Source organism: Trematomus bernacchii, unplaced genomic scaffold (assembly GCF_902827165.1).
Source record: "Trematomus bernacchii unplaced genomic scaffold, fTreBer1.1, whole genome shotgun sequence".
NCBI lineage: Eukaryota > Metazoa > Chordata > Actinopteri > Perciformes > Nototheniidae > Trematomus > Trematomus bernacchii.
Window position 1 is genome coordinate 137102 of NW_022987714.1, and position 24228 is coordinate 161329.

Consider the following 24228-nt stretch of genomic DNA (forward strand, 5'->3'; position numbering starts at 1 on the left):
GAGTTGAAAAGTGATGTACTCATCTTTGTTCCTTGTCTTTTTCATAGAAATAGCCCTGAGAAACAGTTATTTTCATTATTGATTAATCTGCATAGTGTCTTCTCAACTACTATTATGTCCCGTTAAATGCTGGACAAACAATTCCAGAAAAAAGCAGAATTGTCATAACCCCAATTGTGTCTTAAAACGTGCCATGGTTTTCTTGTCGAATACATTTAGTTTACTCTTGTATATGAACAAAGAAAACCGTAAATCCCTCACATTTTAGAAGCTGGAGCACAGACTGTCTAACATTGTTGTTGAAAATGTACTTGAATCACTTAAATTACAGAATAGAGTAATTTGTTCATTTACAATGAAAGGATGTGTTAATTTCTTACAGAAGTGTTATTACTTATTGAGCTACATAGAACCTCAGTTGTCTACTTGAATTATAATTTTTTAACTTCATTTTTTTTTAAGGTACTGAATTGAATATAAAAAGGTTTACAAATCATCTACCATACAGATATACTAGACATATACCTACACACTGGGGAACCATAATGTTGAGAAAAGCTTTCACTCAATCAAAACATACTGTGTAGCTCCACTCATGTTTCCTCTGCAACGAGCCTGAGTGTGCTTTAAACCTGTTGCATCATTGATGCCCTGCAGTAGAGTGATTTTCTTTGAGAACCCATTATTGGCACGGGTAAACACACACTAATTGATAGGTGGCTGGGAGCCTCAAACAGGTTACTTTCCAACTTCCTGCAGTAACCTTTAGAGAGGAGATCATCGAGCAAAATATACTATCTAGTTACACAAAACACATCAATCCCACACAACAGAGAGAACAACATGGTTCTACAGTAACATGTCTTAAACAAATAACACCAGAGATCTGGTATGTATCTCACCCCTTTGTTTAGTGTTTTCTGTTTGGAGGGTGTTTTAACATGTCGTAACAGTGAATCTAAGTGAATCTACCTGGTTTAGTCTAACACATATTTCTGGGAAACTAACCTTCCCCATACCACGTGCTCTCTCTTTACAAACACTGTGGGCAAAGGGTGAAAAAGGGGGATTGTGTGGCACAGGAAATGTGTGTGTGGCTAAGGTTGTTTATAGGCAAAAAGCTCCCATGTGTCCCTGTCTATGAACTTACATTCTAATATGTATTGAGTCCAGTTTATTTCTTAAGGCATAGTGGTGAAGAGTAATTTAGAAAGTACATTTACAATGCCATCCTTTAAAGGCAGTTTAAAATGTTGTCAGATTTACTCAGCAACAGCTTATCAACATACATGTAAATATAACCAGTTATCATCTTCTGTTATAATTTGCATGATATGATCAAATGAAAGTAGCCTACAAAACTAACAGGCAGCAATATATACATACAGTAGTCATGATGGCAATATGGAGAATGGCACATTTCAGACTCATATTGTAGATAATATTGGATTATAATTTGACTGAAACTAACTAAACATTGTAGTTGCGTCATGTACTATGTCAAACCAACTCAAAAGTAATACAACTTTGTAAAGGCTTGTTTAAAATGAATAGTTTTATAAAGAAAATGCACCTGTGAGGCTTCTGTGCAGTTATTTTTGCTTGACCGCAGGAGAGGGTTAACCCAGTTTTCCGCGTGAGGGGTTTGTGAAACACTTTCCCACACACTCACACACACGCAACGCACGCACACACATGCAGACGCAGACGACTTGTTTTCTCAGCAAAGACAGTTTAGTCACCAAGCAAGCACGAAAGGAGACGGTCGAACCCCTCAACCATCTGCTACAGAAGTTAAAGTAAGTGTTAGCGTTCATCATGTTTGAGTGTGTCTGTTTTAGCTAGTGACGCTATTTACGCTAAAGGCACGTTAGTTTCATAGTTGACGTAAACGTGAAGCGAAAGTAGAGTTAACCCGGACTGATATGGGTTTCAATTGTTGAAGTCTCTGGATATGACTTAATGAAATGGCGCTACACCTCGTATAACTTTGTATATGTTGTATAACAAGTTCCGCTGTACAGTAGCAACCTGCCGTGGTCACGTCTCAACTGAGTGTGTATGCAGTTAACAACTTTGTTTGCCATCTGTTAACGGGTCGGTCGGTTTACGGCTCATGTATGTGAAGTGTCTAGAACCTCATAACATAAGTAAACTGATGATGTTAAAGCTGGTGTCAAGTTGTCCAAAAATGAATATGAGGAAACATATAGGTCAGGATTAGCTTCACTTAATGAGAGATCGTGGAAAAGTACTATTTTAGTCTAGAGGTGGATAAAGTAACAGATCCTGTACTATGGTCTTAAAATACTCCATTACAAGGGAAACATAGTCATTAAAAAAAGTAAAAGTACAACGCATTAAGCTTAAAATGAATTACATAAAGTACTCATTCTGCACAATGGCCCCTTACAGTAACATAAATACAGTATTATTGTGAGACAAATTTAATTAAAGTATCAAAAGTAAAATGATGCAGAAAAGCTCTTTCAAAGTATATTTAAAGACTATTATTGTATCCTGTTTTTATCACTTGTACAAAACATTTTAATCTTCTGGTTTGTCATTCCTGGGAGCCAATTTTAGAGAATTGTCAATACAATGATTGATAGGTAGTGAAGGAAGCTACTTACAGTAACCTATAAGTAGCTAGTAACTATGAGAGGTAAATACATGTAGTAGAGTAACAAAGTACAATATTGCCTCTGAAATGTAGTGGTGTAGGAGTATACAGTAGCATAAAATACACAAAGTATAAAAAAATGAACAAACCCCCTATTTTGGACGCTTTGTTTATGTAGCTCTGTTGTTACATTCCTAATCAAAATCCCTCTTGGAGTTTGTTCTCAACCCATTACTTTACAACAAGGGTTTCAGGATGGATCTATAATTATATAAACTTAATGTTAATTTGTTATGATATGTATGTCTTAAGAATGCTTCTTCATTTGTGAGCTTTTCTGAGACATTACTTTACTTTGGCAATACAGAAGAAAAGAAGGATGCCTCATACTTCTTGTGAGGACATTTCCAGTTGCAACAGTGCTCTTTCCAGCCGTCTTGCATTAGTGGCAAGCTTTTTAGCAATATTGTGGTTTACAAGCATAAATCAATAGCTGAGCAGGCATACTGAGTGGAAATTATTGTTCAACCCACTAGTCTTAGTTTCATTATTACTTTTACTAGAGACATTATAAGTAGATTGAGATCAATCTATTATGAACTGACAATATTTGAAATGGTCATTTGTTAGCTTTTGGGTTGTGGCCACCTTTCCCATTAGTTAGCCATGTCTTAGGCCGCTGAGTGACACGTTTTACAAACTATAATATACTGCGGGATTAGTAAGTCCTTTAACAGATCATCTACCCACATCATGTATCTTTGAAAGCCACAGATAGGAGATGAGTTGTTTGATGATGTGCTGAACACCACAGCCTCAAGAAGACTCATTGTTGATTTGTAGCACAAATTGGACTTCAAGAGGTAATAATATAATTTGCATCAAGCTATTTGTGACAACATACTGCTTTTTTACAACTTAAAAATGTATCTGTTGTTAATAGTGGACTGAAGACAATCACTAAAGCCATTTTATAGTCATATGGCCACCCCGGTTTATTATCGGCCTTTTGTGATTCAAAAGATTATCGGTAATATTATCGTAAAAAGCTCGAATGAAAACCTTTACAGACCTACAAATACTTTGATAATAAAATGATCACTACTTGTAGCCTCTGTCCACATTTTTGCAAGCTGAGATACAAACACTTAACTGAAGGTAGACAACTTCCAGAAATGTACTATATGTGCCAAAGCTGTTTCCTATTCTCAAACATAAATGCAAATGTTGAGTCTCGGGAAACACACTGAGATAATGAGCTACATCCTGTCTGAACACTTACAACATTGTTGCAGATGTTAAAACGGGATTCTGGCATGGTATTAAGGATTTAGTATCTACGAGTGTGTGTAGCGGTGATGCCTCACAGATTTTTAAATGGGTCATATATGAATATAAAGGGAGGAGGTGGTAGACGAAAGGTTGGCACATGCCTTGCTTTGTGTGTACAACAGGTCTGTAGTTGATCCATGCTGGGTCCATTACAGACACTGTTGTGGCCATCTGCCACTAATGCTGCCTTCATAATCATATCACTACACCATGCTGTGTACGGCCTATTAATGTAGTGCACCCCCCATGGAGAACGATGGGGGCTACAAAGGGGAGAAAAGATTACTGCATGGGGTGACAGAGTTTGTATGTTCTGGTGACTCATTTGCAGCTTTTCTTAAAGAATCAATTATTTTCTGCATGTGGTTTTTTGCACTTCTAAGCCTCAGCTTACTCATCTTCTTCTCCTCTCACATTGTCTTTTTAATTGAGCGTTAGGAATACTTGCTTGTTATACAAGGTTACTGTTTCTTGGAACAGCCGTTTGGCTCTGCTTTGAATTTCCATTGCACTTTCCAGGGCTTTATTTTTTACCCTGGAACAGATTTGTCATTCTCTTTGAGGGAGTCCAGTGTGATTGGGTTTGTCTAGGTAGTGTTCAGCAAAAAATAAATGTATAAAATGGCACCGCAGCTACAGTACCTGCTTAATGTGTAAGCATGCATAGAAGTAAAAGTATAGGTTTGTGGTTTTGTTTGGCTTTGGAGCAAACCTCAATATGTTCAGTTGGCTGCTTCAGAAAAAAATATGCTTTCCTTTTATCCTATTGAATTTGAATTTGTGTTCAGATGGTGGGAGCTCAGTCAACAAACATTTGTTGTCATACAATAACTAAGCCTTTTATCCCCCATTGCTGCACACCATCTAGACACAAAGACCAGCAATCTCCTTTACGGATTATCTACTTTGCAGGGGTATCTGCTTTGCGTTGAGCCCTGTTTAGTTTTGTAAACATGAATTGTGTTGGTATTTAGGTTATCGAATACATTAAAAAGCCTAGTATTCGTGGTAATAGTAATAATACCATTAACCTCGTCTTTTGACAGTCCTGCTGTACAGATTGTGTTTTCCAGCCAAGCATGGTGCATTAAAAAAAACTGCTCTTTTGATGATAAACAACATCTCAAAGTGTTTTATCCATCCTACTGGTACTGACCCATGACTCTATTTAAGAAGATTAGATTAGATGAGTAATTTTGTTAGGAAATTGTAGAAATGTGATACAAAAACTGGTTTTAATCAGCAGGCTGAGGTAAAATGAACACAGAAGTAAACACTATGGTAACATTTCTAGGTGTGTATTTTATAACGTGTTGTGATGAATGTGTTGAAAAGAAAATGGTGACAGGGATATCATTGCTTCCCTTTCCACTTGCATGTTTCAACAGTTAAAAACACTAACCACTGAAGGACAACAAGTAAAGCAGTCATGTGATTACAATTCCACCAAAGATAATACGCTACACAAAGTAACTCAAATAATTTAATTGGTAATACAACATATAAGTGAAGTAAAAATGGCAATGTTTCATGATGTCAAAATCCCTTTCTCCAGCCTCTTTCTACACTTACATCATTTGGAGTGACTTTTTTGTCTTTAGTAAAGGAAAACAGTGCTGAGTAGCAGTATCCTTTTACCCTATATTCCGAAATAAAACACAATAAACATCAGGTTTTTGCTTCCAAAAGTAGTATACATTGTTCAAAATAGAACTAAATACACAGTATTATAGGCCCGGGCATTGGGAAGAACCTACGGTTTTGATGGAGAAGAGAACAGCTTGTCATCTTGGGAGTTGTCTCTATAGGTTATTTTCAGACTGCTCAAATAACCACAATGGCTGGTTATACTTTCAGTGCTCCCAGTGAAGGAGAAGCTTCTGGTTTTGGTAAATATTTTTATTTACTTGTGGAGAGAGAAGCGTTTCATAGCATGTCCCTACTGTGCTGTTTTTGTGTTGCTGACCTACAGGTGTTAAGGAAAATGTTACTCACAGAAAAGTGACTGAATGCAGTCTATGTGTTGGCTTGGTGCAATCGCGTATACATCTGAACAAACATGTACATAGACGAATGAGAGGAAAACTGATTGGACAACACTGCAGACCTCAGTGTAACATGCCCAAACCTAAAACGTCAGATAGCTAGACAGTTCTGAACTTGCTTAAGGGTCTGATTCACAACATTAAAATGTTGTTTGTCATGTGGTTGTATGACATCAGTCAGAACCTTTTTTAAATATGACTGGATATGGTTGTATAGGCTACTGATTTGGCTCAAAATAGTGAATGAAAGTGATTGCAAAACGATGTGTTGTAACCAGGGCTTTTGACTGCTGGTAAACAAAGCTGTAGATGGGCCTGGTTCCCTTCAGCCTGTGATGACAATAGACTGTCTAACCCATGCTGTCTGGGTTTCTACACACACAGTCATCATGACTTCACCTCTCTCCACTTTGTGGTGGTTTCTCCTCAAATCTGTCCTCATCCAGGTGGTTCCTCTTGTTTGTCATAACTATATTCGTTAACAAATTGGCCTCAAAAGCATACTATACTCTTACAACTCAATGTTTACAGACAATGGGGCTAATTGTCTTTAATACTAGAGCAGGTGGGGTTGTTTAATACTGGCTAATGTCAACAGGGGGCGGTTGAAAATTGAATTAGGCTTTGAAGATTAAAGCTGTTTAATCAGTCACCCCCATGTGCCGATTTCCTGTCTGTCCTTGTGGTTGTAGCTTTAGACACTTTCTCAAGGCTAGCTAGCTTTGTTTTGTTATTGTTAATAACTTCTTGTTGTGTCTGGCTTCTCTTTTCCCCCACAGCCCACACTACACAGCGATGTAACCCTCTGATGTTTAAATTAACGCATACTTTCCATCTATTTCTGTCTTCCAGAAGAAGCGCCACCATGGGGAAAGGATGCATCACAGTCACCCAAGTACTTTTCTATTCCTCTTCAACCTCCTCTTCTTTGTAAGTCATGACATGTCTTTATCAGTGTTCTGTGGCTGTGCTGCAAATAACTGCAAAGCATAGCGTACATGCTCAGAAACATGTTGCACGACTTCCACTTTAATCTGCTTTATTTACCTAAGATAGAAGGATAGGTGTGCTATGCTCCTTCAGCTGAATCAACCACTCATGACGCACTCAGAGCAGTTTCATGCCTTTCAGAATGAGTTTTTTATTTGAATAAGCCTCCTTGTTCAAATAACAATAGAGAGAGATACATAGGGAAATGTTGCTGAAACTATGCCTTGAGGGAAAGACTTTATAGAGTTCCTTTAGCACAGCCAGGTCTAAACAACAGCAGATGGTTTCTGTTTGTTCCCTCCTCTCTCACACTGAAGTCCAGGGCTAGATAAAACCCCAGACTCTTAAAACTGCGAGGATGTCCAGACCTTTCCAATGAGACTGCGGCTGTAAACCTGACGCAGACCTTTTGATGGGAACACTCAACCGGTGTCTAATAGGAAGCGTGTGTGGTTGTGTCAGTGTTTGTCCATGTGGACAGATCAGACTAGGTGAAGCCAGGAAGTGGTGGGCTAATGATGACTGCCGGGAGCTCAACAGTCCCTCAAATGAACAGCTCCTAACCAGTGCTCTAATGACTGTTGTTGTGTTGGGGAGGAGCGGGAGTGGCTGAATTAACAGAACCTCTCATCTATGCATTTAGGCCCCCAGTACAGAGCCCCGCCACCTCTAAACAAGGGCCTTCTTAATTACATAGAACTTCATTTCCTCTTTATATGGCTACATAATGTGACATTTCCCGAGGCTTTTCCGACGCCAGGGACAAAACTCTCACGTCCAGAGCTGATATGTATACTCTTTGCCTATCATCTTGGACCCCTTTATCCTTACTTAACACTGTTCAGTTTGCTTTTCTGAGAAGGATATGGGTGATTTGTAGATCTGTGGCTGGCTGGTTGGTAATTATGAGAAAACTAGCGGGTTTCTTGATCCTCTCAACATCCTCTCTGCATGTTGATAGAGAAAAACAGATAAGCAGACATTGAGGCAAAGTGAAGAGTTAGGATCTGATTATTCCTCCAGATGTGGACAGACTGAGGTACATAAGTATGGGCCTCTGTTTAACACCCCCTAGCAACAGATTCTGTGTTTTACTTTCAGATTACTTTTGGTGCCTGACTCTTTTGTTTCCCCCTCCACAGATCTTTGGAGCATTGATCATGGGCTTTGGCCTGTGGGTCCTCTTTGATAACCAGAGCTTCATTGCTGTTCTACGTAAGGTGAAGTAACACACACACACACACACACACACAACACACACACACACACACACACCACACACAAACACACACACACACACACACACACACATCACACACACACACACACACACTCACACACACACACAGCAACACACCACACACACACACACACACACACACACACACACACACTCACACACACACACACACACACTCACTGCCACACACACACACACAGGCTGCCACGCCCTTTAGTGATAACATTCAGCACTTTTGACCAATAGCACTTCAGCTGGTAGATAGAGATCGGAGAATGTGTGTGTCAAATGCTATAACCTCGAGCCTGCTCTGCTGAGCCTTATGTGGATTTGATCCCATAGGAATCGGAAGGGATTTTTTTCGGAACAAACAAAAAATATGACTCACAGATGCAACTTTATGACTTCTTCAGTGATTCAAAGGCTTCCCTGTAGACTCACAGTGATAGACACATCTGTGAAGATCCAGGGGAGGTGATGGCTCACATGTCAATGTATCTTATGGTCAGTAAAAAACACTTTATTTTCCCCACAGTTTCCACAGAGTTGTACTTTGAACTTGCCAAGTCTCTCAGCTCCCCAGATGGCAGCAGTGCACAGATAGATTCTCCCACCTTCACAGATGTTGGCACAGATTTATTGGTAAAGTCTGCATGGTGAAGCAGAAGCCAAGCCTCTGAACGGCAAAGTTGTCAGCTTTGTCATAGAAAACAATATATAAGTTATCTGCTAGGAAAGACACTAGAGAAAATATAATGAAACCCAGTTGAGGCTGAAAAAGAACAAGGAACCACGGATGGAAACTCTTAGTTGCCATAAATCTGGTTATAAATGCTTTCAGTGTATTCATACCCAGATGGAGCTTTGCCGAGAGCAGCAGTGAGGTTTTTCTCCCAACATCAGTCTATAAAAAAGAATTCCTTCAATTTATTATCTTGGCAAACTTAATATGTGTTGGAAGTCAAATATAGCGTTTATTTCAATAAAACTGTGATAACCCTTCTCCTATAGGAGATGGGCATATGACGCGGGTCGCAGAACTACGTCTGACGATAAGTGTTAACCCATTCAGATCAACCCCCAGATGTTTTTATAACATCTGTACTGTGCCAATCTGAAAGACTTATGAGATTTACTGGTCTTTCACTGTATATTTGAATAGGAGTAAATCACTTTTTTTGTAACTGAAAACACTGGATTGATTTGATTGAAATTAAGGAGAAACTATTTTGAATTATTGACGGTTGTCTAATTGTCATCTTTAAGATGCCAAATGTGAGGATTTGCTGCTTTACTATACTGTAAGTAGAAGTCCGCTTTTTTTTTGTTTCTGTTTACAATCCATAACTTTGGGAGGGTCCTTATTCTGAGAAAGGCCAATCTCTGAGGGCTGAGCAGAAGTGGAGGAATCTATATTTAGTCTGGAAGTCTGCACTGCTTTGACTGATGAGTTGTGAAAGAGGCTGAAGTTAAGACCAACCAGAACTGACCTTGTGTCCTAAAACTAGTCGTACTGAGTCTTGGTTTCCGCTGGCTCATATTTCAGCCCCTGAGTTTACTTCTCATGGAGGAATCAGTCCAGAGTTATTACTGAGCTGAGTCTACTTATCTCCAGAGTGTAAAGGCTGTACAGTATCCATCATTCCTGCCCGCCCCAGTCCTATTGTTGTGATAATCCAGCTGTTCCTCCTGAGATAGCAGAGATCCTGCTTCACCGATACGCTGAGGATATCCCTTCCTATGTGAGGCTTGATGACCTTCTCTTCTCCATTTATTATTCTTGTGTAAATCTGGAGGGGGGGTCAACTTCAACTCTTAACTGCATCCTTGAATTTTTAACCTCACTGGAAATCTCTTACCACTCTGTAAAGGAAAAGAAGCTGCAGGCATCTCTGTTTATTGAACTCTGTGTGTTCCCCTCAGAAGTTTTACCATTGCCTGACCATAAACAGGATCTCTGTGTTTTCAGTTTCCATTCTTTATGAGTTATATTAATAGAGGACTCTGCAGCTGTCCCAAAGACTTCAGGGAGGGGAACTTTGGGAATGTTTTGGTTTCAGGACCCCCCGTTTCTCAGTTAAAAGGGCATCTTCCCCTCAGTGTTCACCCCTTCATATAAATACAGTGATGTTTATTAGTTTACCTCATTGACATGATGCCTTCGTTTATCTTTCTGTCACTTGCCAAAACACAGCTTGCCTTATGTTTAAAACAAAAGTCAGCTCTGAGAAAGGAGGTCTGGGAGCCAGAGCCAGAGCAGTTTTGGAAATATGCTGCAGATTAATTCTGAACTTTCCAAACTCATGAACAAAGAACCTGGTTGTAAAAAGTATCTTTATTTGGGACACTTAAAACTCTAGAAATTATGCACAAGCTGGTCTGCTGATGTTTACATTTTTTAATCTGTGCAAAATGTCAAACCGTTACCTTTTTTCAGCTTATACAAATTGAATGTGTGGCTCTGGTCATGTTTAACAGAAGGACCTGCAATACCAAACAGGTCCCTCCTCCTCCGCTTCCTCCCTTAGCAGCTTTCTTAAAGGGCACCATCGTTCTTTCTTCTTTAAATGGAAAGTTCTGTGGAAACCACGTGAGGAACTATTTCAGAATAACTAGCAGCAACCTACATGGAAATGTGCCATGGTAAACGGCAGAAGAGTACAGTAACCAGGGGAATACATGCTGACTTCAGAAAAGTGCATGTGTACTAACTACAGAACACAGATGCACAGCAGGAAGGTTGTAAAGTACACCCTCTGTTGCTCTTCAACTCTGATGTACTTGACAGAGGGTCTAACAGGAAACATGTTTTTAATTTTTAAAATACTTTTAGAGTGTTATAAAATAAAGCTGCAGCTGTGGCAAGTTTGCCTTTTCCACAAAAACTGCCCTGTCCATATTCAAGAATAATAGCCATGTAATACGAAATAGGAACATTCTGTCTACAGAGAAACACTACAGGGCTTTTTAAAATTGAAACAGAAAGGGTTGAGTTAGAGTAAATAATATATATTTTGTATCATGTCTGTTACATATTCTATGAGGTGTAAACATGTCTGTTCATCATGTTTTCACACCCTGGCTATGTGACAGCTCTCGCCTTTTAACATGGCCAGCCGGTAGCTACTGATTCTACATGATGTGGGAGGAGATGGTCCACAGATTAGATGTATTGCCATAACATGCCAAGAAAGTCTACTGAAAGTAGTCACAGCTGAGAACTGTTTGAGACTGCATTAGAATTGAACAACGTTTCCTCCTTCTCCAGGGAGTATGTTTTTACTAAAGTGTTTGTTAATCATGTGGCTGGCAGGGAAACCACACAAAAAACATCTTTCTCACTTATAGTTCAAACTGTTCATCACCCTTATTAAATAACTTGTGATCTACTTGTGAAAATATATAATGAAGTTCCACTGGTGACATCTCTATAATGTTTAATTTGCCTTTAGTGCAGTGAAACAGTTCTGCCTCACATACTGAAACTAATAACTATAAATAAAGACATGAAGTAGTATCTAGCAGAATAAATTATTCTTCATATGATGCAGTCTCAGTATAGCACTGAACATCAATACTTCCTCTATTCTATCTCTGCTGTAGATATTGAGCCTGTGTGTGGTGCTTGCGTGTTGGCTCGCATGTGTGCTTGTGTTTTGTGTGTGTGTGTGTATGTTTTGATGAGAAAGATTAAAATAACATGCTTCAACATAGTGCTGGATATAGAACATACTCTGTGCTTGTCTGCCTCCCTTTAAAATGCTACCCTGTAGCCACATACACTCTCTGCGTATTTCACCGACGTTCTTCTAGCTTTCAATTATTCTCGTATACCGCCACAACATGTGTTTGCTCCGTTAACATATGTCAGCGACGTAAATGCATGTAATAACGTCTTTGTACCGGTATCTATATTTTGTCTGAATTTTAAATTAGCATGTTTATTTAAAGTGTCTCAGTACACTACACCATCTATGTACAACATATGCAACCAACCATTTATAATAACAGAATCATAATTAAGTCCAAGATGACTTCTCAGATGTCCTATTTTGGTCCAACCTAAAGTCCAAAAACAGCTGATTTCCAGTATACAGGGATATGAAACAGAATCCATTGTCGTCACTTACAGAAGTTGGAAGTAGAGGGTTGTTTTTGATGAAATTCTCTTTCTGTGGACTGATTGAAATAGTTTCAACTCTTGCTAACATAAGTGGGTGTCCTTTTGACAGAGTTTATTTAAATATACTTGTATTGTCCTTGCTTCAATTAAAGCTGTCAAAATTGATGTACATAATGCATAATACAAAAGAAAATACCTATGGAATAACACATATCCGGTAATGAGGGGAGCTGCTAAAGGCAGCAAATATATATTCACCTATAGATGTTTCAGAGAATAAAATACGGTTTTCAGTTTTCATTTATTTATGTCTGCTTTCAAGTGTAAAGCTTTCAAATGAACTGCCGCCCTACAGATTGCTTATTTATCTTTGGAAGAATAACAGCTTGCATCCTGTGATAATGAGTGTACGTGATGGAGTATAAATACTGAGCATGTCTGCAAAGTAAGGTGGTGCCTGAGCATGAAGCAGGACTTTCTTTTGGTTCATTTACAGTAAGTTTCAGACAGTAGAGTTGAACTTGGAAAGACAAGTTGTGTTCCCAGTCTTTGTACATATTCATTGTACATATGCCATACTGTACATGATGATTGCTGCTGTAGCATCAGCAGCCAATGTGATGATAAGGGAAGCATCATTGCATAACAGTCATTGCGTCTGTCAGCTTCTTCACTAAATAGATGGGGCTGAGTTATCTGATAGCTCTGACTGCTGTGCTTGGCCCAGTAATCTTTTGGAGCTGGAGCCATTTCACAGAGCTCCGATTCTGGCTTCATCTGCAGACGCTCTGACTCTCTGGAGCTCCTCAAGCGGAGATAACACACAGCCACATAATGGCTCCAGTTTATCTGCTCTCCAACCCTCCAATCTTCCATTTCAGTAGTGCCCCCTCCTCCTCCTGAAGCCCTCCCGCTCTACATACCAAAGAGGGAAATCAATTAATCTCACCGCACATTGGTCCAGCTCTCTCTGGTGGCCTATTAAAATGATCTTTGTGGGAGAAAAACTAAAAACCTTCTTGAGAGAAGAAGAAGGGTTGCACAGTGAATCATTTGTTGGCTTCCTGTAAGCATCAAAATGGTTTTGCATGCCTTCCTCTCAGCTGCATTTGTGTGCAGGCCAAAGTAGAAAAACAAGAGCAAAGGTCTGCTGCAGTTATTCTATCATGGAACAACATGTGTAGTGCATTGTTTTGCTAACTGGTTGTGTTTTGTGCTAAGTTTGAACTGAACATAACTACACACTTCACTGTAAAACTGTGGTAGTGCAGGTGTTCAGTTTTTTAGCACACATATATCGTTTTCAGTGGTTTTGTGTAAGTTTACCTCTTCCTCCTGTCTGTTCACACCTGTTTCTTCAGAGGATCATCACACACAGTGAAAGTGGCGTCCTACATCCTCATCGCTGTCGGCTCCTTGTCCATGGCCATGGGCTTCTTCGGCTGCATAGGAGCCATCTACGAAATCCGTTGTCTGCTGGGTTTGGTGAGGAATGATATTCACTTTAAGCTCCAATACTAACATGCTACAGATTGGTCTTCTTTTTTAGAAGCAGGAACAGGGTAAACACCCCCACCACTACGAGATAAGGCAATTTAAAAATGATGTAAAATCTAACATATGAGTCATTGCCACACAGGAACTAAATGTCCTGTTTTTGACACAGAAAATAAATTGGTTTTAATATTAAATTATATAAGTCTGGCTAGGGGAGTCCTTCCTCATCTCTCTCTGTCTCCCCTCATATCCTGTTATCTCTTCTCCAAATTAAGTATCTAAATAAATCCATAAAATGCACAAAAGTAATACTTAAAAAACTCCCAGTAGTGTGTGGCCCTCTAATCCTGCAGAGAGTTTGGAAACGATTCACCTAAATGCACCTGCTTAAGACCTCAGGCTTGGCTAAGAACACATGACAGATTCCTGCTGACAGTAAAGCCCTTTCGCACTTGTGCCTATGTGTGGGCCGGGGGCTCGCAGCATGTGTGGATTTACAGAGGGGGGGTGTGTGACAGGGATAAAGCCAGTGAGATGTAGGGGGTACAACATGAGTGGGGATGGGTGCATGAACTCTTCAGCGTTTAAACCTCCATGGGGTTAACTGAAGAACTGCTGTGACCTATTTCTCCGAGTGATAGTGACCAGCGTGGCAAAAGACCCCCCTATCACACACACACACACACACACACACACACACACACACACACACACACACACACACACACACACACACACACACACACCACACACACACACACACACACACACACACACACACACACACACACACACAACACACACACACACCACCTTTACAGGAGACACTTGAAGCTGTTAAAGGATATTTAATGGCTTTATTCATAAATAAGGCTTTAGAGATTAGTGATGCTCCATGGATTAACAACACTTTAAAATGTAAGGTATCTGCCCAGGAGCTTTCTTTACTGCCTGTTTATTTTCCAGTATAACGTAAGACTGAAACCTACAAGACAGGTTTTTTTGGCTCGAAGACTGTGAAATTGGGGGAAATGTATTAGCCAACAGTTGCTTATTTAAACATTCAGCAGTTACGCAGCAACAGTATTGTCGATTTGGAGTTTTTGGCCACCTGATGAACGTAACACAGGAATGGACTCCTTATGTGCAATGGGTTTTTGGGGCTTTGTCAATAAAACAGATGCCTGCTTTGGCCTAAAACAACACAATAAGAGCAGTGAGATTAAACCTAAAGCTTAAAGGTGAAGGCCGATGAGCTGAAACTCCCTCTCAAGCTCTATGAAGCAGAAGGGCCATGATTGTCTGTAGGTGCAAGACTACATGCTACCCCTTTCTCATTATTACATCTTATGAAATTGGCAAATCATAAAGTCTGTTACAGCTGCTTAAAAAATGTTTTTTTCTCTATGAGTATTCCATAACTGATATCTTGCAGTATTGTCAGTGTTTTCAAAGTTGTTCTTATGGTTTTTCTTCATCCTCCTCAGTACTTCACCTGCCTCCTGCTCATCCTCATCGCCCAGGTCACTGCTGGAGTTGTAATTTACTTCCAAAGAGAACCGGGTAAGACTCTTTACTTGCTTCCCCCTATTCTCAATTTCACTTCTAATTTCTCCTTCTCTTTACAGTATCCACTTTTAGTCTTCCTAATTTCTTCCCCATTTCAGTCTCTTGTCCTCATTTGATACTATTCTGATCGTTAACACCTACTTCTCATGCCCTCCCCCCTCCCAATACCCTTCCTAACACATGGTGACACATCGGTATTCACCCTACACAGCTGGGATGGGCTGAGGCAAACCTGTTTGTGCGCCCCCTGCTTCCTTTGATGGAACACAGTGTTGTACCCTAACCAATGGAAATTCACGTGTTGTCAGTTTGTGACTGATGTGAAGTTGGATGTAGGTGGAAAGTGAGATAAATCAGTTGGACTGAAGCACATGTGTGACAATGATAGAGAACTTATCAACAGACCTTTGCACTGAATATTGTTTCCATCGTCGTCTTTCTTGGTTCCCCTGCTGGGTGTTTTTGTTTCTTCTGTTGTATGGGGAAGATAAACACGTTCATGGTGAATGTGTGTGTGTTGACAAAAGCTGCTGTCATATGATGACATATAAGATTGGTATGTCTAACACTGCCTCATCTAAAACAGTAATTATCACCCCAGCACCAGAAACCACTTTCAACTGAAGTCTTTGAGGGAACAGCAACCGCCTACAGGCGAGATGATCAACTCACCAGAGTTGAATCAATTGAGTTGAGTGAGAGCCTATTTAGAAAAAAATAAAGTCCATCAAAATGTAAACAGACATTGATAAACAGATAGATATATAATAATCCCAGGACAAACTTTTGTGTTTAACACTAAGTAAAAGCGAAAATAGAAAACGGGTCACGACAAACCCGATAACCTCACTGTTCACTGTTGTCTTTCAAAAATGAAAGGATTTTGAATTTTCATGTAAACAGACGGCTGAAGTGTTCTTAACGTTCCACTTCTTAAGATAAATAAGTCATTTAAAAACCCACTGGATTATCTTTAAAGCAAAACAAAACAGATCATCTGAAAGCGGGAACTAAGGGAGATTTCACATCAACGGCGACAATATTAAACATGTGTTCCTTAAAACACTTTTAAGTTACCAAATACACCATAAAATGTGGGTGACCATTACACAGAAATCTGTTCTGTTAAATAAGGAATTAAATCAATAATAGCTCCAGCCTAAATAATACAGGCAGTGTGTTTGCACTGTGCGTGTGAAGGGAGTGTTGTGTTTGAACACTCAACCTCTCTGACTGGTTTCATGCTCGGAAGCTGGTCATTCTCTCCCAGGACAAAAAAGCTTTTGCTTTGATAAGCCTCACACCTGTAGGACTCAGGGAGGGCAGAGGCAGTTTCAGCTTTTAGCCTCATGTACAGTATGTGCACCCATGTGTGTTTGTGTGTATCGCTCAGCGTTTGTGTGTGCAGCCTTAGACGCGCTCCCTGTGTTTAAGGCTTACCACAGGACAGGGTGGTGCCATTTCCCAGAATAGGGAGAGGCTCTCACTCGTCTCCTGTAGCTCTGAAGATGCATCGCTGCCACCCCTCTGTGGTCTTACACACATAAACACAGAGTGGAGCTGCGCCTACTAACCCCATCACAGGACTTCACAGGGCAATACCACCCGAGGTGTAGCCCTTAAGAAACATTAAGTTCAGATGTTGCTAGTACATTTTAGAAAGAAGATTCAGTGTGGGTGTGTTTGTTTTCTTTTCTTTAACACTGTCTCTCTACCATTCACCAAATAGATTTCCATGTGGACAATCTGTTTACTCTTCTGACAAGCATGCACACACAAACTATTCATCGACAGCTATAAATGTGTCAAGTTTAAACAAGTGACCAGTATTTGTTCTTGTTTATTTCCAGTTGAAATATGAGATGGCCGACATCCTAAAGGACATGATAAACAACTATACCGGTCTGAACAGGACCACAGAGCACACCTGGGACTACGTTCAGAGGACGGTGAGTTAACTCCTAGCCTGGATTGTACAAGAAACACCTAAACGTTTAATATAGAAGAAATTAACTAAATGCACCAGACAAATATATTGTAGTACAGTTCAGATTGTACCATCAATACCCCTTAGCCAATGACCATACAAATGACTGTTATAAGAATACATGCCTCATAGATCCATGTAAAGCAGCAGGTAGGTATAACGGAAGGAAATGAAAGGAAAACGTCCCTTTACACTGGAACATGTCTGCATGATAAACCACACCGCTAGCCTCATGGTCACATCATTTAAATGGCCTTAGTTAGCTACGTTAGCAATGTTTTGGTGCAATACTTTACAAACAAAACCAATTACAAACAAACCATGCATTGCCTATTTTATTTAAGTTGTTCAATTATTAGTTTTAGTACAGAATTGTATTTAGATGTCACTGCCAGTGTCACGCTTTGCACCAAATTATGAATTACCCTTTTAAAAAAGGTTCTCCACTACAATATGTTATAGGTGATTTGAATTTAGTTAAGAGTGCTCAAAACCTTGGAAACATACATGTAACAACTACAACAAGAACAACAGCTACACATTGTCTTTTCCCTCACTTTGAAACCCACCGACCTCACAGCAACTATTTTCTACTGCGATCTCTGTGGGTTTCAAACTAAATTCCTTTCACTTGCTTTGTATTGTTTCGAGCTGGGAGTGTAAGATTTAGGAATGGATATCTCAGGATCTCAGCACATAAAACTGAAACTATTTGTTCAATCAAACACTTAAAGGGTATTTATTTTCTTTTTACTTGGGATAAAATGACTCATTTAACTAATCAGTACATGGCAAATAAAAACAGGTCAGCTGAGGTCAGATTGTTCTACGCTCTGATGAAGTTTATTCATTTTCTTCCCTATCTCCTTCCTCCTTCTCTCACTCCCTTTCCTGCCAAGGCCCAAATCTTTCTGAAAACAGCAGCCAAGAACAGATTAGGCTCAAACACCATAAAAGAGATTTTCCTTTACTGATCCAATCCATTTCTAGTTTTGCTTTCATGTAATTTACTTAACTAATCATTTCCGTCTCTCATCTTTTTAGTTTGCTATTTGTTTTGTCCCTAGATGAAGTGCTGTGGATGGACTGGTCCAGGCAACTGGTCTGAGAACGTTTTGATCAAGAACAACTCCCAGAACCTCTACCCATGTTCCTGTCGCAATGAGTCCCTGCCTGGCACCGACATGAGGGACGTGGGGATGTGTGAGCACCTGTCCTCAGAAACACCCATCTATCAAACGGTACGGTTCATTTTGAATTTACTGATGAAGCCAACAGCTGTTTTCCCAATTGTCCCGTCTCAGTTCAGTATCAAGTATCAACGCTGTCAGGAAATAATTGCTCTGGCAGTATTTGTGAATACATTGTTGTGATGGAGTAGACTAACTCTGGGATCAGTTATTAAATCTTTCCAACTGTGCCGTCTCGGTTCATAAGTCTGGGGTCACTCAATTCAATATGCTTTATTGGCATGAATGTCAGGTGAACAATATTGCCAAAGCGTCAAGGATAATACAATATGATAAGAAAAAGAAAAAAATACAATCCATTCATTAAACAATTTACAACAATATATTATTGAAAAACCGCAAGTATCAAATGTAAAAACAAACACACACAAGAAAGACACATGAAGTAGAGGACTCTCTCACTCAGGCAGCGTGTGAAACTGCTGTGTCGAGCAGCTGCAGCTCCAGCCTGCCGTCTGCTTCACCATGCTGAAAGTTTTACTGTGTTTGCATTGTTTAAATGTTGGTTGATCATGTAGAATCACTATACGGACGTGTTAGATATTACTTAATTTAGTATGTTTTGCTTTCATTCACAATATCTCCACAAAGGGCGAACATACGATTATTTTAAATGTGTTTCTTTGTTTTGTTAGTTTAAAGGGTCACTATTATGCTCATTTTCTGGTTCATATAAATGGAAACATTTTCAAAGTGAATTCTAACAGTCTAAACTCAGCTGCAATGCTAAAGCAAGCCTGCCTCGTTCTAATAGACCATCCTCCTTTACATATTACACAGGTCGGTGTGACTGGTGTTGTGTAGCTCCGGCTGCCGGCTCCGTGTGTCACTATGGTCGTACTGAATTAGCAGAGTGAACACCCACAGCTGAGGCGTGTTATTTGTGTTGTGGAAACACCAGGAAAGCTCTGTTATTCTGTTGTTTGGTCTGCGTGTTTCAAAAACGTTTCTCCCCCTGTTCATACCGCTTTCCTCCACTCAGCTAGGCTGTGTTATTCTTCCACTCACTGACCCAGTCCAAAGACAACAGTTGTGTTTTGAAAAGGCTCTGTTCATGTCCGGCTGGGATCACGTTGCCATTCATCTCTTCTCCACTCATCGCCCTGAAACCCCCCTCTTTCCATGTCTTTCTAAACCTCTCCCTCTCTTGTTCTCTCCTTCAGGGCTGTGCTGTCAGCGTGGAGAAATGGCTGCTTGACAACTGTGGAGTTATTCTGGGTATCTGTGTCGGTGTGGCAGTCATAGAGGTATCCATTTGTCTCCCCTAACAGATATTTTTCAAACTATCTTAATATCTATACTCAAATGCCATGTGTACTCTATCTTTTATACAAGTGTCACTATAAGTCTCCCCCCTGTTCATACTGGCAGTGAATCAACCCCTCTCTGATGCAACTACATTGTTAAAGATAATAGGCAATCCAAAAAACAAAATATTTGTTTAAAAGCTAAATGAGTTATACAGTTTTTGGAAATCCAGGTGTTGGTTTTCTTGCCAAGAGTTGAAGTAGATATGAGGATTTTACCACTCTGATGTCGTTCTGTTAAATATGAGCTAGCCTGAAATTCAGTTAAATGGTTTGGATGGAAAACTGTCAACTCTTGTCTTTATTTTTAAATAAGGGCTCCATTGTTCAGTTTGAACTCTGATAACTAAGTCGACAACTTCTTTTTTCTCCAGCTCCTCGGGATGATCCTGTCCATGTGTCTGTGCAAGAGTGTCGTCCTGGAGGATTATACCAAAGTACCGAAGTACTGATCTGAAGTCGGAGCCAGCTTCACACGCAGATGCATGGACTCTCACTCTTTCTCTCTCTCTTTCCTTGTCTCACTTTCTTATGAACACACACACACACACACACACACACACACACATTAAGACAGCTGTCTCCACCACTTGAGCCTCTCCTGCCTTCACAGCTGTTCAAATTTCTCACGCCCCATATGTCCCACAAACACACACGCACACAAACATCCACCTTTCAATCAATTTGACACATTTGTTGGACAGAAGTCTACAAGTTATCATTGTTGTCTTATTATTTTGTATTTTTTAAGGAGATGGTTTTTTGGTGGAAGCCTGAGAATTGATACTATTGCAGATATTCATTTATGTGTTGTTTTTGTTTTTCTTCGCTGACCTCAGTGAAGCGCTTAACATAGTTAGTAGAGAGAGCACTTTAGTGACACTTGGTGAGCAGAGGGACTGTGGGGCATGGAGATGAGAGGGAGACGGAGGGTGTGGGGGGATGCGTGGTCGACGCTCTCAAGGATTAATGCCACTTTGTGATCATGCAGTTGGTATTTTTGGTGCAGAGGGTGGAGGAGAGGCCCAGGGCAGGGCTGCTGTGGTGGAGATTTCAGTTTCTCTCATCAGCCCTGATATTAACCTCCGTTTACATCCAGCGCCACCGCCTCCTTCTCCCTCCTGCTATCCATCATCTGTGAGCGTCTCAAAATCACGCCTCTGGCCTCCTCTCGGGTGTGTCTGACTGGTAACCAGTAGCTTTCCAAAATGGCTAGTTTCGCATGAAGTAAGTGTTTGTATGATGTGTTGAGTGAGTATTTTTATTTCTTATTTTATATTCTCATGTCATCTCTGTTTTTTTTACAACTGTATATATATGACTGTTAAGGGATTATGGCACTTCAGTGCTTGGTCAGCGGTTTATATGGGAATGTTGTCACCCACATGCTCTTGTTTTAAGAGTCCTATTGTTCTTGGTTTCCTCTCTATTGTTTATGATGTACAGAATGTGGCGGCCACAGCAGCCCGTCAGCACTATTTCGGTCTAGATCAGAGAAATTGGAACCCTTAGAGTGAGTCTGTCATCACTCTTAAAGCCATGTTTTTATTACTTTAACATATCATGAGTTAGTGAACAGACATCCTGTCATATCGCCTGCCCTGAACATCTTTTTTAAGCTCCTCATACCTGCTGTCATTTATAAAAAAAACATATTTTTAACATCATAGTAGTAACAAAAGAACACAGCGACCAGAAAGTATTTTGCTTTCCCTGGATGATTTGCTGTTTTCGTTTGGCCTGTTTTTATATTATCGTAACAAGAGCAGAACTAAAACAATAGAAAACTTGCAGTGATTGCATGTTACAGAGGCAGCTATGACCAGAACATGTTAATCAACTCGTGCTATCTTTGCTAAAACATATTTCTACAATAATGCTGCTTTAAGTATCCTGATTCCATATCTCAGTTATTCCTCTTAATTTCAAATCACTATTATTGCTGAATTCATGGTTAATGTAGTGGATAGATTGCACTTTTATCCAGTTATTTCAAATCATGTTCATCAGTGTGTACAAGAGGGGCAAAAAGTGTCATTTAAAAAAAACTAAAAAAGAATTGTATCCGTCAGAATTACTGTCAGTTATTTTTTATGACCTGCCCAATTAAAACGTTAATTTATCTATGAAGGCTTTTTTGTTTGTGTTTAAAATATTTTTACACTTTTACAAACATGAATTGTTTTGTTTAGTAGAAGAAATACAGTAAGCCATGTTAAAAAAAATGTTTCTTTTTATTATTGAGACTTATTATTAATAAATCTGAACCGACTAGAATCCATTGATTATTTCTTTCATTTTGTGTGTCTCAAAATGCAGCAAAACTTGATATGAAGACTGATTTTGTCAAGCAGGTTACTAATGTATCTTTTCCTTGGTCATTTGTCAGGTGTCGTACATAGTCCATCCAGTAGATGGCAGTATATATTCACAGTGTTGCAGATTCAGTCAGAAATGCACTTGGACATGATGAGCAAAATGAATACAGTATGTTATGGTGTTGAAGTGTAAAAAGAAAGATTATTCATCGATGAATTGATTATGTTTTAAATGGTTGATTTGTAGAAGCTGCAGGTGTTATAATAACCTTCAAACAGGTTTTTAAAGTAACTCCATATTTGACCATCTATCATGTTGCTATACCTCACAGCTAATTTATTTATTTTTAATTTAATCTTGTTGTATTTTTCTTGCTAAGTTAGTTGACTACCCTGTGGCTGAACAGAACAAAAGGCTCCACATCTATTAATTTCCTCACAATAACAGGATTTTTACAAAAAGAGCTCCTCCCTTATGATTTAAGTGCAATGAATCTTATCAAGGCAAGAGAGCCTCATGATGTCATGTCAGAAACTAATACCTCACCACTGACTCACGAGCACTGTTTTTGAAGCAAAAAAACATGGCACCGACCTGGCTGCTCCAATCCAATGTTCTGTAATACTCTTAACCTCAGTATAATGAATACAGTGTTCTCTCTGGACTCTTTTCAAGTTACAGAGCCACATTTCATCAAGGAGCTTTGTCAATGCCGAGTGCTGCAAGAACCAAACATCACACTTTCATTTAAAAAGGAAGTGGATTCGAGTAAAAAAAATGTAGTTACATTTTTCAAAATGTTTTGAACTAAAAAAGGATTTGTATCAGGCTAATAGATAACATGAAAAAACACAAGGTTTAAGTAAACAGCAAACAGAGGACATCCTGTTGATATAAAGGTCACGCCAAAATTAAGGCACACTTACAATATGAAAGAATGAAATGGCTGCAAGAAGGTTACAGTAAATTATTGTAAATAATATTGTTATTAAGAGGAGATATGATGGTAAAAGCATGGTTAAATGTCCAGTTATATAGTTTATGTTCAATATAGCTAATATCTTTCTGTTTCTCCATGAGGTAACTATTGTCTTCCTGCATTATTGTTTCACCATTAGATATTCAATAGATCATTTAGGAATTTACCAAGTAAATATGTTGACTATTTGCTTCTTCCAGCTCCTTGAAAATAAGGCTTTATTAGTTTTTGTCTGTGGCATGTTAGGGTACAATTACCCTGGGCTCTGTGAAATTGTGACTTGGGTTTTTTTGTATCAATTATAGCAGCAGCGATTGTTCCATTGACAGAAAATAAATTGGCAGCTATATTGATAATGCACATGATATCTTTGTATGCAGGCTGTGGAAAACTAAGTGGGCCTTATAACAGGCAGGATAGTGTGCTGCTGCTGTTGGGGTCATCACACAGCACACACACACACTCACTCACACACACACCGTCCATTCCAGACACAACGAGGAAGGAAGGCTTCATCTGTTTTTTCCACATGATTGTCAGTCAGTGGGTGCAGCGCAGAGGAAGTGTGGGACGGATGATGATCCCTCTGAGACCGAATGAAATAAGAAGATGAATAATGGAAGATGTTAAGTCCACGTGTTCACCAAGTGACCCCAGAGTGAAAACAATATGCTGATTTGAAAAACATGTCTCCTGAGAATGTGTGATGGGCAGCTAAAACAAGTATTGTATTTTCTCAATATGGAGCATGCATGCAATATACACCACGTAGAGCTCATGCATTCAAATGAGATGTATGTTTGCCAGGATGTTGCCTCTGTAAGTATTTGTCTCTCTATCAATGTGTGTTTTTAGTTAACGCTCCGCTCCATTGGTGCTCAACCAACACAGATGATGGTGGGGGTCTCTGGTGCTGTCCCACTGCCCGCTGCTCTCTTCCTCCCAGCATCCTGTTCACATTGTGTCA

The 24228-nt window shown here is 39.6% G+C and overlaps 1 protein-coding gene across 1 annotated transcript; it reads left to right on the plus strand.

Annotated features, from left to right (window-relative positions):
- Window positions 1–6865: 6865 nt before the first annotated feature.
- On the plus strand, window positions 6866–22179 carry LOC117491632 (CD82 antigen-like). Its single transcript, XM_034141708.1, is given in 10 exon segments — window positions 6866–6898; window positions 6901–6930; window positions 8133–8205; window positions 11421–11423; window positions 13717–13838; window positions 15338–15412; window positions 17270–17368; window positions 18474–18647; window positions 19820–19903; window positions 20338–22179. Coding segments are annotated over 10 exon segments (771 nt in total). The 3' UTR covers window positions 20416–22179.
- Window positions 22180–24228: the final 2049 nt, after the last annotated feature.